At 36.9% G+C, this 17,842-nt stretch overlaps 1 protein-coding gene across 1 annotated transcript in view; it reads right to left on the bottom strand.

Moving 5' to 3' along the window:
* MPP7 (MAGUK p55 scaffold protein 7) overlaps positions 1-17,842 on the bottom strand; it is a 146,730-nt gene that overhangs the window by 91,045 nt on the left and 37,843 nt on the right. Inside the window, exons 3-4 of the mRNA XM_058802274.1 lie at positions 14,047-14,210; positions 892-1,010 (exon numbers count right to left, since the gene is read on the bottom strand). Coding sequence (XP_058658257.1) covers positions 892-1,010; positions 14,047-14,083 — 156 coding nt within the window. The 5' untranslated portion in view covers positions 14,084-14,210. The remainder of the gene's footprint in view (positions 1-891; positions 1,011-14,046; positions 14,211-17,842) is intronic.

Genomic DNA, 17,842 nt, shown 5'->3' with positions numbered 1-17,842 from the left:
TTCATACCTACTTAGAAATAATCCCACTTTTAAGCTTACTCTAGATCAGTAATTGACACGGGCAACAAATTCTGCACAAGTCTGGATATATTCATGGCATGGGTTACTACCATCTACTGACTCATTTCAGACCTCAGAATTTCCTTCCAGCTTGAATTAGCTCTGTACTGGGGACTGAAGACATACTTACCGTTTTGTAGGAGTGGAATATTTTTAACCAGCTGATTGGTCCCATTTTTCAGCTCCACACAATTTTAAGATTATTGAGATAACTCTGTGTACTCCCACGGCATGCTTTGATTTCTTGGTGCTGATCATTTTTGTAGCATAATATTTTACTCAAGTATTCATCCAACTTATTTTAGGCTGTACTTTAGTCCAGCATATTTATGAGCAAAACACAATATTAAATGGAGACAAGCCAATAAAAGAAACAGCTTACTAGAATTTCAGTTGACTTTGTTAAAGGAAATTATTTTAAATTAATGTGGCTACTGAACTCTTGCCATACTTGACCTCAGAAAATATATTCCTTCTAATTTTTGCTGTGAACGTTTATTTATTTAAGCTAAACTCCAGGCCTTGAATGTTGACCATAAAGAAGTGTCAGATTTCCTGCTACTATTTCGTACTCCTTTTTTCTAAACAAGGGCAAACAACACATGTTTGTTGCATTAGCATTACACTGCCAAAACATCACTCTTAAATGAAATCATCTATGTATTTTTGGTAAAATCTTATTTAACAACTTCCACCCCGCCAGAAACAGAGTTAAAACAAGGCTGTTTTGTTTTCACTGAGCAACAGTTTGGTCACTGGTTTACTAGATGGCGCTCAAAACATTTTTCCATATGCTCCTCTCAAAGAGAATCTGACTTAAATGTGATTTACCTTCACCAGTGAATGAAGGCTTTTTTCACCAAACATATCCCAGAGGAAGGTCAGGTCTTCCTGGCTGTCCACATGTGGCTGCAGCTGGGCTGGCAATGCAGCCAGCAGCTCATACAGACCTATAAAATGAAAATAAAACACAAAGTGTGATCTAGGGTGATCTCATTAATTTCACTTAACAGTTCTGTGTAATTGGCTGCCTGGAGCATGTCATTTTAACTAAAGAGGGAGTCTGGGGTATCCAGCACAACATTAACATGTAGAATCAAAAGGAACATTTAGAAAAAATTACTAAGAAACAATATTAGCAGGGTACTTTTTACCTTGTCACAGTTGTCAAGCTTCTACATCCATATATATTTACACAAGGTTATGCAGAAAATTCATAAAGGTTTTGAGAAAAGGACAAACCCAGAAAAAAGCATACATTCCTTTGCTTAATCGTTATTCCATTTCCCTTGATGTTAGCCAAAGAGTGAAATGAGTCATGCATAGGAAAAACTTCCTTAAAAGAACAGAAACTGGATAGGGTGGTCCATTAAAAAAAGGTTCGTGGTTTTTCTAAATATTTCTTGCTAATATATTGCTTAATATTTTTTTCAATCCTGTGTTCAGCAAGGATCCACAGCAATACAAAAGCACCTTCTCTGTTTTGCAGGATTAAATTTCTAAAAACAAAACCAACACAGTTTTCCCAGACACACATGAACACAGAAATATTTCAGTAACATTTTTAATTTGCAGGTATTTGAGATTCTCTCTAGGGCTGAAGCAATTGCTGTGCTCAGTTATTTGTGGCACACCTCAGCAGCGCTCTCGGAGGGGCAGACAGTAGCACACTGTTCCACAGTAGCGTACAGCATAAAGTATCCATCGTGCACACAGACCATCAAAGTGCTGTCCAAGAAATGCAGCAACAGTGTTTGCAGCAGTCCTCTTCAGGGAGGTAACCTGGCATGAGTTGCTATCAATTCATAGCACATGTTTAATTTTCCAGTGGGATTACTTGGGGTAAAAAGGACAAAATGCCTTTTTCTCCTGTCTGCTGTCTACAAAAACACCAACAGTCTCCTGGGATCCAAGATACACGGTCCTGTTATTATTTTTAGTCTGAGTAAGTGCTGCTGTTCATCACAAGAACACATTTACAACATATTCTACCGGTTAAAGAACATTGTTGTAAATTACAGGTTACCTATTGTTATTATGTTTATTATCTCCCTGAAAGTTATGATTTAGAGTATTTAGAATATTTATTAGTAAACATAATTTCACAACCTTTTCAGGCAGTACATATTCCTTTCAACATTGCATACAGCACTTTTGGGTTCTGATTATTTATATTTTCATCTTTTTACTGCCCCTTGGTAAAATATTTTGGGAAAAAAAACTTCTTTCCAGATACATTCTTTTTGTGCTCCAAGCATTTTTCAGTGGTTGATATTAATTTCTCTTACAATCTTGCTTTTATTTAAATATGTTCTTGTTTCTGCTTCAAAAATACTGCAAAAAGAAGAAACAACTCTAACTATTACCATTTTGCAGACAGAAAAAAAGACCATCAAGCTTTGCCTAGCAAGACACAATCACTGATTGAGGTGACAGCCAGAGAGAAGAGGTCTCAGTGGGACTTGTGACTCCAACTTCCTAGATTATCAGAACTTCAGAACTTAGCAAAAATGGTTGTTTTATCACACAATTTATGAAAAAACAGTTTCATTTAGAAAATGAAAACATTTTTTATTTAGAAAATTGCTAACATTCTTTACACTTGGCCACTTTGTTACTGTAAATATATTTACCTCAAAATAACCTGAAGGCTGTCAGAAAATGGAATAGAAATTTTCCATGTAAGCTTGCACTGTGGCATAACTGCTTGGGGACAATTCCTGTGTGTCATTCAGAAGAAAGAAAACAGAAACTTCAGACACTTCCCTCAAATAAAGGCATGTAACAGAGTAAGCTTTCTTTTCCTTGATCCATCAGATCTGCTTAAATTCCACATGTAATCAACTATAAAAACTATTCTCTCCTTGTAACTTGCTCCTCAACACTTTGATAATCAAATCCCTAGTGAAAAATAAAATGAAAGTTTGTATTTCCTGATGGATTAACTATTAGTGACACGGGAAGACTGAATCAGCCCATAATGAGACTTTGGTTTTACACACAAAACTCACAGAGAAGAACCCCACCTGCCAGCACTCCAGGAGTGCAGGTCCTTACACATATGAAGGTTTCACATCCAGCTCAAAAGTTTCTGTGAGCATTATTTATTTGTACAGCCCTGAATTGCCTCTTCCAGGGAAATGGGTGTCCATGTTCCTAGTGCACCACTCCAGCTTCAACAGCAATGCACCCGTCTGTGCAACTCCCCTGGGGAAGTGGAGACAATTAGACAGGTGCTGACTGATTTTATCCAATATCATGGCCATGCTTCTAGTTCTTCCCTGCTTTGGCTCTAGAGTCCAGTGTTTAAAGCTTTCAGTCAGAAGGGAATGAGAACCCATCCCTTCTGTGCAGCAGTGGAAACTGAGGCTGTGCCATGCAGCATGCTGGAGAACACCATGCTTTTGCTCTAAACACTCCTACCCAAACTGTGTAAAAAACAACTCCATTAAGGAGCCAAGTAAAAATCAGGCAGAAGGAGGACTTAGTGTATTAACCTGGGGAGAAGACAAAGATCTAGAAGATATCTAAGTTAAATTTGTGTGATTACAGATCACCTGACTCAGCTCCAGAAGGCAATGGCAGAAGAAGGTGGTGGCACCTCCAAAGGCTTACCTTTCCTCTTGTTTCTTGTTCTGTCTGTGATGAACGGTACCACAGAATCAAAAATTTTTAGATGGGCATTCTAATTTTTATCTATTAAGAAATCAAGTATGTGGATCTTCTACACACATCTCCAAGTAAAACATGATTTTTACTTGTGTCTAAATTACATGAAATGTATTGATGTTAATCATTCCACTGTGAAGAAACAGTAAAAATTGTGGCTGGCATGTGACTTTACCAGCACATGGCATATTAAAGAAAGTGCGTTTGTGATATGGACAGGGACACAATAATTTGTCAAGTTAGTGTAAACTGGTAATGAATTGACACCACTTTATTGGCCTAATTTTACTTATCAAATCTGAACAATTAGTACATCCATCCTTCCTACACATGAAGGGCAGTAGCTCAAATTCCTGCAGCCCTGTAAGATCTCTACAGAGATGCTGCCATGCAGCAGCAGAAGTAATCTGAATTTCATAGTAGAGTGCTTCAGATCAACTTCAAACCTCCTGCAAAATTTCTAAGTAGTATCTCAGGTGGTTCCAGAAGTCAGAGCCAAAGGCCATAGGAAAAAAGTGCAAGTTTAACAATGGTTTAATAATGCCAGACTGTTAAAACCAGATTTTTTTAAAATTGTTCCAGTAGCAATTATGAAGTGTGAAGGGATGCCACACTGAACACTTCTGAATACTTCTAAAACCAAAAATTAACTTTCCAAAAGGTCATAAGTGATTCTCCCTAAAATACAGGTTGTTTGGCAAATTAAAAATGCATATTCATTGTATCAGACCAGAGTGAGGTGTATCAGCACCTCCAAGCTACCACTGCCTGCCAGGCCTCGGTTGTGCTTTTGGTCTCAATTGTGATGTTTCCCACCTTCTTGAGTCATATGGCATGCTTGGACCTCACTTTTTTTTTTAGAAGTCCCACAATGTCAATGAACACAACCAAGAGCTTTTAAAAAAAGTATCTAGAAGTTGTTTAAAAAGAAAAATAAAAGCAAATAAAAAAATCCTGTTGTTTTGAAAGCCTGATGTTGGCACCACTGTGTGGAGTGTTATGCAAAAAAAATTTTTTTTTTGCTTTTATTATACACTGTTGCTACTCTTAGGTTCTTGATTTTTTTTTAGTCTGGTTTGCCTAATTTTAACCAGCATTTATATTCAAAAGGAATCCTGCACCCATTCAAATTTACTAGTATCAAAACACTTCAGGTGTCAAAACTCAGCAGAGGAAACATGACTCACACAAGAAAAACTAATTTATTTTGATTTTTAAAAGTAGATAATTTATTCCCAGAAGACCTGAGCATACACTAAAAAAACTAACAATGTGATTAAACATAGAGATGTAAGACAATTATGCAATTTTAAGAGGGGAAGTAAGTCTGGTCATTCCTACAGCTCAGGGGGGAGGAACCCCAAGACTCATCACAACATAATCACACCTAAAAGGATAAAAGACAATTTTCAACTGTGCTCTTTCAACACACTTAAGCAGTTACTGTCTTCAGAGCATCTTCACCTTTTTCTAAACCTAATTAATACAATTTAGTTTTATTTGATCTGAAGACCAAAATGTAGAGTAATGCTAATTCCAATTTAAAAACAGTGGATTTGCACCTGCAATCAGATTTAAGAGTAAGAAGCAATGGAAACCTTTTAAATCAGAAACAACAGGACATAAAAGATTTTTCCAGTTTTAGAAAATTGCTTCCTTTGTAGTGTTATATTCTGCAGAAGACTGCTTGTTCCTAGGAGGAGAATAAATGGCTAAGCAATTGATTAAACTGTTCCCGTACTGAACCACTCACATTGCAGATTCCAGATGCTCTACATTCTTGACATCAGAGTGGAAAAATTTACTGTTAGTCTAGAGAAATTTAATATCACCATTCTTGTCATATCCTTCATAGCTTCATTATTAGGACAAGTCTGTGGAAGCTATAAACTAGTGCTAAATGATAAAAAATATGGTCTCTGCGTTCCATCACTTTCTTACAAGAAAACACCAACTTTGTTTTGGTAAGCGTAAGGAAAGAAATGGAAACATGGATCTGCCTTTGCTTTCATATGCTAATTAATTTCCTGAATTAGCATTCTGAACAATGATGCCAGGCTTCAAATCTAGAATTTTTACAGCAACTGAGGGATAATAAACACTAAAGAACATATATCTAAAGGCCCAGAACAACACTGTAAAAATTTATTGTATTAATAAAATGGGACAAACCAACCTTTAAATTTTCCACTTTGTCAAAGGTAAAATAATCAGCACCATTTGCTGCCATTTATAACAAGCTAACATTTTTTCACATTTGAACTGTACTTTACAGTTCTACGAAGGCTCAGACATTTGCCTTACACACAACCAAGCATTACTGCAGTAGAAGCACTTATTCTGACATCCTTGCTGCTGAATAACAAAATCAGTCACTAACACCACATATTTAAAATTATTTCATTCTGAAATCTGAGATTAGTATTTACGTACAGGTTCAAATAAAAACATATGCACTGTATCTGCACATTAGGATGGACATACTGCACTGTCCTATCAGACTCCAGCTGTAAAAAGACCACTATGTGCTCAAATTTATGTGCTACAAATAATTCTTTTTTTATGTTCTCTTAAGTAATTCCACTGAATATATGGGCTTGCTGACACCACAAAAAGTTAAAGAGTAACAATTTTTCTCTGCAGAGCCAGATAGATTAACTCATTCCAGTAAGCACCTTTTTTAAGTTTTGCGGTTTAGTGTTTCTACCAAAAAAAATTAATTTTCAAAGTACAGGACACCAAGTAACTACATCATGCACTTGCATACCTACAACATGCAAGTGATCGGCATCTTGGGAAAAATATCTGTTTTGATTTATTTGCTAATTCACAAAAAAAAAAGTAAAAGGCTGAAATCCTTACAGATGGCAGAGCAATAGAAATACCAATGTTGTATATTTTTTTATAATGAAAAAAAGAATTTTGCTGTAAGTGTCCTCAAAGAACAAGACTGCATATTCATAAGGACAATAGTATTTTAACTCAAAAGTTGTACCTAATTTTTATTCCTCAAAGCTACAGTAAACTTGTTCATGCACCTTAAAACAATGTTATGACAGAAAATGTTGAATGAGTAATTATTTAAACCCATCACTTTAAAAAATATTATTTCCTTCAAAATGGAAAAGTCTTTAGTTTTGGAACTTGGCTCCCAGAGCTACAGAATACGCAGTTGTTTGAAACAGTTATTGGTCTTTTAGGATTTGTCTCAACATGTGTATTTCAGATTTAACATACCACATACTGTTAACGTTCTGATGTGAGTTAAAGAGCTGATCTCTATCTGCATCCATACAGGGCAAGACTTGCTGCAAAGTTCCTGCTTGCATGGCTCATCAAAGCTGTTTCAAAATCAAGCCCCCTCAAAAACATAGTTACTAGACACTGTGTCAACATGGATATTTTCAACGTTCATAAAATGTACTTTTATGAGTAATCAAAAACCCACCTTTTATCTGCAAGAATAACATATACATAAAACTGATTTAATGTGACCCATCAAGGACAAATTAACAAGCAGCTTGTGGAAAACTCATACAATTTTTTTTTTTTTAACTCCTGTCTCCTCCAATGAAGCCTGCTATGACACCTCGAATAACCTTGACTAATTGACTGGTCCTTTCCATAGACATCAGCTTGGCAACTCTTTGGTATTTTTATCTTGATCTTCATCAGCCCTAGAGGAGGCAATAGCAAGCACCTGGCAGGCAGTCAGGAAAGAACTCATTCCAGCACTAGGAAGGCACTGGGCACACTGGCCATGTTTTAACCCCTCAGTCACAGTTTACAAGGTTATAAGATACTTGGCACTGGGGAGGACAAGCAAGGACTACTAAACAGAGCATTTTACATCTGCAAAAGGAAGACAGAATATCTCATTAAGAGCTTGAATAAAGATTTCTAGCAATAGAAATCAACATTATTTTCAAATCAGCTGTGCCTAAGAATAATGGAACCAGTGCTGTATTACCACGTATCTCAACCTCTCATGGTCAAGACCCATACTAATCATGTATCTCATACAGGATATATCTGTCATCAGAGTAGAAGAAAAGTCCTACAATCCTAGGCAATACTGATGCCTGAAATCAAGTCAGTAGATTATTTCAGCATTATGATTCACTGAAGGACCTAGTTTAAGAATTAACACTCAAAACAAGTTATGCCATTACACAATCAGTCACATATATGCAGCCACATACACTTGATTTGAAAGTTTATAGAAGAATATAGGACTATGCACAAATTTAAAGAGTCAAGTATTTTGACAGATTGAGAAAGTTGGGGCTGTTCAGTGTGGAAGAGTGTGCATTATGACCCCCAACAAACTTCCAGTATCTGAGTGAGGCCTACAAGGAAGGCTGGAGAGGAACTCTTTGTCAGGAACTGTACTGACAGGACAAGCAGTAACGGTTCAAACTGAAAACAGGGGAAATTTAGGTTAATATGTGGAAGAAATTCTTTATGGTGAGATTGGTGAGGCACTGGAACAGGCTGTTTCCAGAAGCAGGGGCTGTCCCGTCCCTGCCAGCGTTCAAGGTGATGTTGGATGGGGCTCTCAGCAACCTGGCCTAGTAAAAGGTGTCCCTGCTCACAGCAGGGGGTTTGAAGTTAAATTAACTCTAAGGTCCCTTTCAGCCCAAACCATTCCACGATCCTACATCAACACCTCCTTTTGAAAGTAAGTTTAGGAAAGCAAACTATTTGAAATAATTAAATTATTTCATCGTTTATCTGTAAAACTAATATATTGCTTTCAGGTGTTCTTTGTGTGTGTTGGGTTTTTTCCTAAACCAATGTGTTTTTTAAGGAAAAAAAAAAAAATCAATTCTGAATGCTGTATTTTTCAACAGGCAACTAACAGCTAGCAGGGAAGCTTCTCATTACCTCTTAGAAGTAATAAACTGTCTTCTGATTAAGAAGTTTAATTCTTCTAAATCAGGCAGGATTTGATGTGATATTGGGCTGAGAAGCCACAGATCCTTCCACGAAATGCACACAGTATGCAGGCTCTGCTGGCTAACCTGGATGCTGGCACAGCTACACTTGAGGGGGACAGCGTGGCAGCGTGCTCTCAGCAAAGGACACCTGGCCTCAGCAGAACTGACAACCACGAGTGTGCTACAGCTCTCAGTCCAACAAACAGAGCCACACAGAACAGAGCCCCTGCTCAGAAACAGTATTGTACCTTCAAATTTATTACAAAACTACACGCTGCTCACCAAACAAAAAAAAAGGGGTAAAATTGTTTTTCAACTGCCAGACCATTTGAATTTAAGTGTGTCCAAAAACTGTAACAGTTTTAAAGAGTTTACCATCAGTAAATATATACTTACACACATTTTCTGATTCCACACTACTGAATCAGTCTAGCAATATTAACACAAAACAGAACAGTTTAGAGAAATTTCATTTCACTTTAAACGAATTTTCCAAGTCATCATGAATATGTTGATACCAAAATAAATACTCTTTCTGACACCAGCAAGTTGTATTTTTAAAAATTAAATCAGATTGCAATTAAAGCTAGCCATACATCTCATACTTTCCCAAATCTTTCAAATTAGTATTATCCTAAAAGCCATTTAATGCCTCTGGCAGATGGAGATGGGGAGAAATCAAGCATGCAAGGATAAAATATTGGCTCTGTTTATTAATTCAATATAAATTTTGCCTTGGCTGTCATATCCATTTTCATTAATATCTGGCCATACCTATGCATCTCAACGTGCTGAGGAATTAAAGCAGCTTTGAAATTGTGATGTAGCCAAAGCATTTACACCCCACACTTGCTGCAGCACACCTATACCTGAAGTTATAACCAAGGTGTAAAGCAGGTGAGTTCAGGCTTTCCCTTTGCTCTGTTTCCACCACAGGACGCCAGTGGGGAAGTAACGGCAGTCTGGAGCAGGAACCCATGACCCTGCAAGCCTTTGCCCTGGCAGCCTCCAACAGAACAACTCCCAGAAAACTTTCCTTCAAGCCTCTCCCAAATTCCCTTTCTCTTCATCTCATAACAATGAGATGGACAGATCTTTGGCCACCATCTTATGTTGCTGCATTCTTTCAATAGGCTGTAAAAATAGAACTCGCTGATTTCTATCTTTCTCCAAATCCTGAAAACTGCGTTAAAAGGCTAAAATTAAAATTTTAGCACTTCAGATTAATTTGTCCTTCTTCCACTACTGATGTTTCTGGTGCCCCCCTTTCAGCTTAGCCAACTACTCAGCTTTTTCTTCATATTATTACTTTTTTCTCTACCTTTTTATTTTTTATCCTTTTTATTATCAAATCCTCTTAGAAAACATCATGTTGAAACTGTCAAGCTGATCAAAATGCATTAATGTAATAGTAAATAAAGAGAAGACATCTATATGAAAACAATAAAAGCAAGACAGCTTCTTGTTCAGGTGCCTAAAAAATTATCTTTGAACTTCACATTGCTTGCAGTGGTCTCTGACCCCTGGGAAGTCAATCCATATGGGCCATCCTAGGAAAATATTTCTACCAGCATTCAGCATATCCACATCAACAGCATGCAGCTTCAGAGGTCGAGATTAATTTGAAAGAATCACAGAATACACTCTATAAATGCATTTTGGAAAAATACCTAACCTTTAGAACAAATTTCACGTATTTATTTAATATTATTACAAAAAAGAGACGAAAACATGAAAACCAGGAATATTTAAAGGCCATATGAACTTAAAATTTGTTTAGTAACAAATGTGGGGGTTTTTAAATTAAACCTAATTTAAAACCTAAATTAAACCTAGTATGTATTCGGTTTTGCAGCCTTGTAATACTTAGAAAACTTCGCTATCTGGCACAGTGCTCGCTCCTTTATGTGCTCAAGGAGAAACTAACATAAGCCCTTGCACATTTTCTTTCTATAATTTACAATATTCAAATCCAAGAACTGCTTCTGACTTGTATTTTTCATTGCATATAAACAATCTCACACAGCGTCTCTTGGTGCCTAAGCTTGGCCCATAAATGTGATTTTCCCGCTGACAACACATGAAACAAAAACATGAAGTCTGCTTTGCACATTCATGCACTGCTTTTTGAGAACAAACAGAAAAGCATTTTTAAGCTTGTCAGTTAAGCAAGCTTGATACAGTGTTGGGAGGAAGGAAATCTGCAACCAGTTTACGATGTTTTTCACATTAGAACAACACTTAAGGCATAATGATGTCATCTTGGCTCCACCAAAGTCAGCAACAAAGCTGCCATCTACTACTGTGAAGCCAGAATTGCAATTTTACACCTTCCTAAATATAGCAGATAAGTGAATGCTAGATCTCACAGACTTGCTTTACCTGCAAAAACACAAGTCTTCTTGCTCAGTCTTCAAAAATTCTGTTTGGTGGGCTTGTGCACAGAGGGCAAGCAGACTTTGCACCACAGAAACTGCTGACAGCTTCTGACCCAGCCTGAGGCATGAGCTCAGCCTTCCATTCAGGCTGGCTGCTTTAAGATAACTTTGACTTGACACTGACAGGACCATAAACCTTAAGGGTCACACAGATGTTACTCACAATGAGCAGCTTTTCAATTATTACTATTATCATTATTATATAAAAATAGGTTTTCTATATGGCTAATGGAGAGTGGAAGAGAAAGAAGCATCTGCACATAAACCTTTATCCTCTGTCTTTAGGTTAGTGAAGCCAGATCAATCTGGTAAGGTATAAGATTAAATTAAAAGTCACGATATCAATCTGAATAAATTAAAACTTTTTTTTTTAAGATTGAAAATAGTGTAGCCATTATTTTGATTTATCATAGCTTAAAGCCTGGTAGATGCCCCTCAAAACAGATTTAAAAGGCATGGCTTGTGTTCAGAAGATGCAGGTTAAAACACGGTAGGAGAAAAGCAAGCATATGAAGAATGCATATGAAGAAAGCAGCTGCAAGTACATGGTGCCACTTCTAATAAAAGCTGTTGACAAAGCCAAAGCAAGGTAAAATGGACACAGTCAGATACACATTTAGTATCATCAAATACAGCCCAGCATGAACACAATCCTATTTTTGACAGTGAACTGATACTTCAGACTATTTAAAAAAAATTTAAATCATTAATGTTCCCATACTGGTGACTGAATATCCAGTGGTCCATGACATGACAACTTTCAATATTCACAGATGATGCACTTCTATTTATAAACCCTCACGGAATGCTTTCATTTGTTTTTAAATCCAGGTTTACTTTTTATTTCACCCAGCATCTAACAGACACAAAAAGAGGTCAGGCTGCACTTTGTCTGATTGTATTTACAAAAGCCAGTCTCAGCAAACAGACTGAGCAGGGTTATGTCCCTATCCTAAAGTCCCATTAAGGGACTTGCCAAGTCCTCAGTGTCCCAGACAGGGCAGTCTCAATTTGTCATATGTCACAGTACCAGGCTGTGCAGGCAGGGTGAGAGGAAGACTTCTTATCCACACAGGAAGAACAGAGGCAGGAAAAATTTTATGCATATCACTACTTTTTAATCTAAGAGTGAAACAACAGAAAAACAAGACTTCAGAAAACCACCTGTATCATAGCCAGGGTAGGAAGCACAGTTTGAGGTAACCATTCCAAAAATACTTAAGTGCATATCAGCCCAATCAGGAAGTACTGTAAAGACAGTGGAAGAAAAAAAAATTCTCTTTTCACTCCAAATGCAAATTTTTATTTAGAGAAACAACTTATAACTTGAAGCAGAAAAAAAAAAGAACAAGCACTATTATTTAAGAAAAAGAGATTATCGGTACGTAAAGTGTTTTACTATAAATTTTTTAAGACAATGGAGACACTTGAATTTTAACACAGATCTTAATTATTAAAGGTATGTTTGCATCATCATATGGATTAAATAACACAGTAGAACATGCTTAGAGGCATTTCAACACACAATATTTCAAAATTAAGATTATCTTCTACTTTCTGAAGCACTTCTCTTTATTCAGAAACTCTGTGACTATTACTTTTGGACATATTACAATCTTTAAAAATAAACAAGTAATAGTTAAAAAAAATTAAGGAAGGTTTTGAAAGAACACAAAAGGGCGCATGATAAAGAAAGCAAAGGTCCAGAGTGGAAAATTAGCCCAGAGTAGACCCTGACACATCTTCCATAACTCAGCTTTAGCATACTGAACTGCTTCAACTCACTCATTTCCATGAGGAGAGGGAGAGAAAACAAAGGTATGCAGAGATAGGGCTTGGCAAAGTCACAGTCAAATCCCTTAAACACAGGAATAGGGAGACAAAAAAGCATATAAAACCAAACAACTCTCCTTCCCCATGGCAACAAATAAACAGACGCACGCCCTAATTGTAAAGATTAATATTGTCATCTAGGATAAATTTTATGTGTAGGGAAAGCAAAATCACTGCCCTGTACAGTCTACTAAAAATAAGAATCAAATGCAGTTCTTCATATACATACTTATACACATATTTTTGGATTCCTGACTTGAAATCTCCCTCCTAATTTTCCAAATCCTGCTGTTACTTCTAGCGCATAAAACTATGTGTCACAGGGTTGGAAAGCAGGGATCTTGTATTGTACTGCAACCTCAGCTGGATCACCCTTTTTTTAACAAACACTCTTAAGCAAAAATACTAACTTCAGTTATCCCAAACAGAGGGGCAAAAATACTTTCAGAGAGGGAGAATTCAGGATAACAAGAAGATGAAATTTAACCTTTGAATATAACCTTCTATTGCCACAAAAAAGGTGAAAACTATGGAAAGCTATGTATCTGCAATCCCACTGCCAGCAGTCAGTGTCAGGAACTGGGCTCTGACGTGGAAGGCAAGTGAAGGAACTGAACTTGAGACAGTATTTTTCTTCTCCTAATTTGTTATAGAATTGTCAAAACTGAATAGTCTGTGTTCAGAAATAACTCCACTGATAACTGTAACTCACAGAGGGGATAGTCTAGACTGCTGCAAATATTAAGGCATGCATGATATCATCATCTTTTTTTTTTCCCTTCCTCCTCCTTTTTCAAGTTAACATTGTAGGAACCGTGCTCGGAGGTGAATCCAAATTCTTCAGATCCATCAATAATATATGTTTGGATCTGTTCCTTTTAGGAGGTTGGGGGCGGACAGGAAGAAGGTGATGGTGGCGGAACAGTTCAAAATGAATATATTTTATCTGTGGTGTTTCATGTAGCTAAATTAACTTCAGGGAGAAAAGGTTATGTTTTAAGTCTTAAATTAAAAATCTGGGGAGACCATAATTAATTATCTTACTTGAAATACAGACTTAACAAGTAAGACGTGGAGGAAGCACGGCCCCTCCCTGGCGCGCGTACCTGTGTCACTTCCAGATCCAGTTGATAACGCCGGCATGGTTTAGTCTGCAGAGCGCCACACACAAACTCAAACCAGCGCTGCAGCCACAAGGCAGAAGTTTATTTCAGTTTAACCGCTCGCAGCCAAGTTGTCTATAAAGATTTATGTTATCTCCCAGCTTCTCCTAGAAAGAACAGAAATAGAATTTTACAATTAAGAACATTGTTAAACTGTATATTACTGCAGTTAATCAAATTAAATGATTATCATGAAGTAAGATTTTATTTAAGATTTTCAAAATCAATCACTAGACATTTATTTATGACTGTTAAGATCGTTGTTTCCTCCAGGTGAAACAAGTTTTGTTTTCTTCAATCTAGCCTACAATCCCATTCTGCAATAACAATAATTTAACACATTTCTCTTGTGTAAATTATACTCTTTAACTCCAGGTGTTTTGGAAATAAAGTCTAGGGGTATTTTATTAAAACTGTGAATAATTGAGGTAATTCAAATTTTTCTACTACTTATCTCAGGGAAATAAAATTGCTTACAAGCACAGTAATTTATTCAGTGTTTCTATTTAACCTCCTTTCAATTGTTTTCAGGTCATTTAAGATTTTTGTTTGCAATCTGGAAATATAATCTAAATTTTAACTGAAGCTGTAAAAAGTAGGACTGCAGCAAATACTTTTCTAAGGTAAATAGCAGTTTGATTCGCAGAGTTGATGGAGCCATTACCATGTAAGGAATTTTTCTGTGATTCATTATGACAAAGTCAGTGTTTGTTTAACACATATTCTGTAATAATTGTACAGGTCTATTGATAGTAAATTTTGGGTCTTTCCTTCAACCATTTTTTGAGAAAAATTCAGAGTACATGTAACAAAAATTAAAATTAATTTCAAATAGAAGTAAATGCATTTTTATTCAAGTATGTTAAAATGTGAAACTGGAACGCAAACGTACGAAAAGAAATTCCAAGTCAAGACAGCAAATGTCTACTTAGAGCAGGGCAGGGACTGATGTGTTTGCAGGGAGAGGGGAAAGTAGCAGCTACCAGAAAATAAGGATTTTTTTCCCCAGATTTCAGTAAACAAAAAAGGATCCTTGAAGAAAGAAAGCAGCATAGTTCTGCTTTAGCAAAAGAAAATAAACAAATAGAAGAGCATTTTGCCGCTGCTATTGCTGGTTTGAGTTTTGTTGGTTTTTTTAAAACACATTCATATTAATCAGAATGACTTTTGAAGTCATGTTGGCTCTTAAAGTGCATATTTTGGACCCATTTTAACTTGGCAACAGTCTTGTGGAAGAGTGATATACAGGTGCTGTAAACACTGTATGCTGTTCAAAATTTTGTTTTTCACTGAAAGAAATCTCCACATGGCAAAAAATATTGCAGCATACTAAAGGCCATCCACAAGATTTTATTTAATAAGTTTTAAAGCAATTATTAGATATAAGTTAGCTGTTCACTTGTCCCCAGGCATAAACCTACAGTTTAAATAGTCTGGCAGGTTTTTTTAAGTATGGGGGTTTTTTACATCCCCTAGGCATTTACCCAATGAATCTGGGTGGTTTGGTTAAGAAGACAAAATACAGCAGAAGTTACCTTGCTGGACAACTTCTTCTGTAAAAGAACCAAATAAAAACCCAAAAGTTTATCTATTAAGATTGCTTAGGTTTTTAGAATTTTTTTAAATTATAGAAGTTTATGAAGAAGTTTCCAGTTAAAAAAAAAAAATCAGCTTAAAAAAATATTTTGACATTCATCAAATCAGCACAAAAGTCCATTAACTTAAAATTTAAAGCACGGATAAGGAAATTAAGTATTCCAGAGTGAAAGCTCATCTTATGATGACAAGAGCTGTAAAACATCTATATGTAAAGCTAGCCAGGGTGCAGTTTAAAGGAGGAAAAAAAGAAGACATCATAGCCAAGGACACATTGTACCAATTAAGATGGAACATATTCACTTTACATTAATTCTGCTTGTTTTCTGTTTAACACATAAAAAAGGAGTCGGGTCCCAAACTCTGTGACTTTCCCCAGCACAAGCTCTCCCGAGCAGCCGTACGAAGGAGAGAGGCATTTTTACTTTAACACGTGTAAGAAACTGGTTAAACAAAATTACTGATTACTAATGAAACATCTCTGATTTCCTCTCATCTTAAAGTACTTTCATCTGTTAAAAAGAAAAAAAAAAACAAAACAGGAAAAAAACCAAAACCAACCAAACAAGGTGTTCTCATTATGAGTACATTATTATTAACCAAAACTTCAGGTTCTTTAAAAAGAGTTCACTGCAAAATGCAGGAAATCTTGTTGATCTACATATATGCAATGTATTTCAACTCCATCAGTGTCTTTATTTTTCTTTATTTCACAGTAAATCATTCAGTACAAAAAAAATCAAGCTCATTATTTAAGAAACCTATATTCAGCATAAAGTTATTGCCCCCGATCCAAAATATATATTAATGAAAAATAAATGACCTGATGAAATCCTTACCAGTAAAATGCTTAATATTTTGCTGGAATGGGATGGGGATTTTTTTTTTTCTAACGTGCAAATTAAGCTACATTTTTGCAGTGATGATGCTATTTTCTTTGGCTCACTTCATTTAAAATGCTTTGGAAGTTTTTGCCGGAGCCCAGCCATAGGCATTGCTGACTGCTGTATGGAATCGATTTGCTGCAACACAGAAATACCAGCTGTTACAGTATGTCCTGAGAGGGATTACCGAATATTCCTAAATTGAAGTTCAATCCATCTTTCCACAAAATTAGGAGCCAGGGCCAGGAACGTAACAGCAGTATCAAGTGCACCTGAGGCATTTACAATACCCAGCAGAACTGTTACAACCAGCCTTTAAAAAGGGCTTATTTTTGAAATTTCATTATTCCAGTTGTACCTTGCTTCTATAGATCGCACCGTATCGGGTTCTGCTGGCACCCGCCGCGTGGAAACAGCGGCGCCCGCCCGGCCCCTCACGGCTCCCGCCTGACCCCTGGCGGCCGCGGGAGGCGCCGCGCCCGCCCCGCTCCCCGCGCGCGGCGGGCAGGAGCCCCTCGTGAGGCAACAGTGCCTTCCTTGCTTCTGCTTTTAATTACTTTAATAAAAATGGATTTAGATGAAATAACAAAACGCATAACTTTAATTGTTTCTGCCTGTGTTTATCTGCATAATGAAAGACATCTCTATGTTAAGGCGTTCTGGTTGAATGGCAGGTGTTTGGGGGAAAATATAAGTCTCGGCTGTAAAAAGCACAGAAATGCTCCCGTCTTCCAACAGCTCCCACACAGCGCAGGGTCATCAAGCCAGACACAGCTCTGGTCACCGTCACCACCAAGGTCATTACAGTGACAGTACTCACCAGGGTGACGTGCCCCGGTTACACAAGGCCAGGAGTGGGGCAGAAGCCTCCCAGAAGCACTGTCCAAACTCACAAAATTCTAGTATTACAGCTCTCCAAGGGAACCATTTTTCTGTATATCCCACATATAAGAGAGACCCCTTAGCAAAGCATGAGGGATAAATCTTGTTTGTGATCACTCACATTGTGAATACAGGACTGTAAGAACAGGCAGAGGTCGGGCAGATGCAGCAAGCAGGTGGGAGGCAGCTGGAGTGCTAAGATGAATGGCCTTCCACATAATTTCAGCTTTAGTAACTTCTTTCTAGCATCCTCTATTGTTTTTGAATTGAAGTGACTCCATCAGTCACGCATACACTTTATTTCAGTCAATTTCATTTTTCAAGAAAAGATGAGGTAGAAAAGCTAATTCAAATTTGTACTTATGGCAAGCACCATG

The sequence above is a fragment of the Ammospiza caudacuta genome, chromosome 1 (genome assembly GCF_027887145.1).
Source record: "Ammospiza caudacuta isolate bAmmCau1 chromosome 1, bAmmCau1.pri, whole genome shotgun sequence".
NCBI lineage: Eukaryota > Metazoa > Chordata > Aves > Passeriformes > Passerellidae > Ammospiza > Ammospiza caudacuta.
Note: the sequence above shows the minus strand (reverse complement) of the source record. Positions and strands in the feature narration are given on the sequence as shown.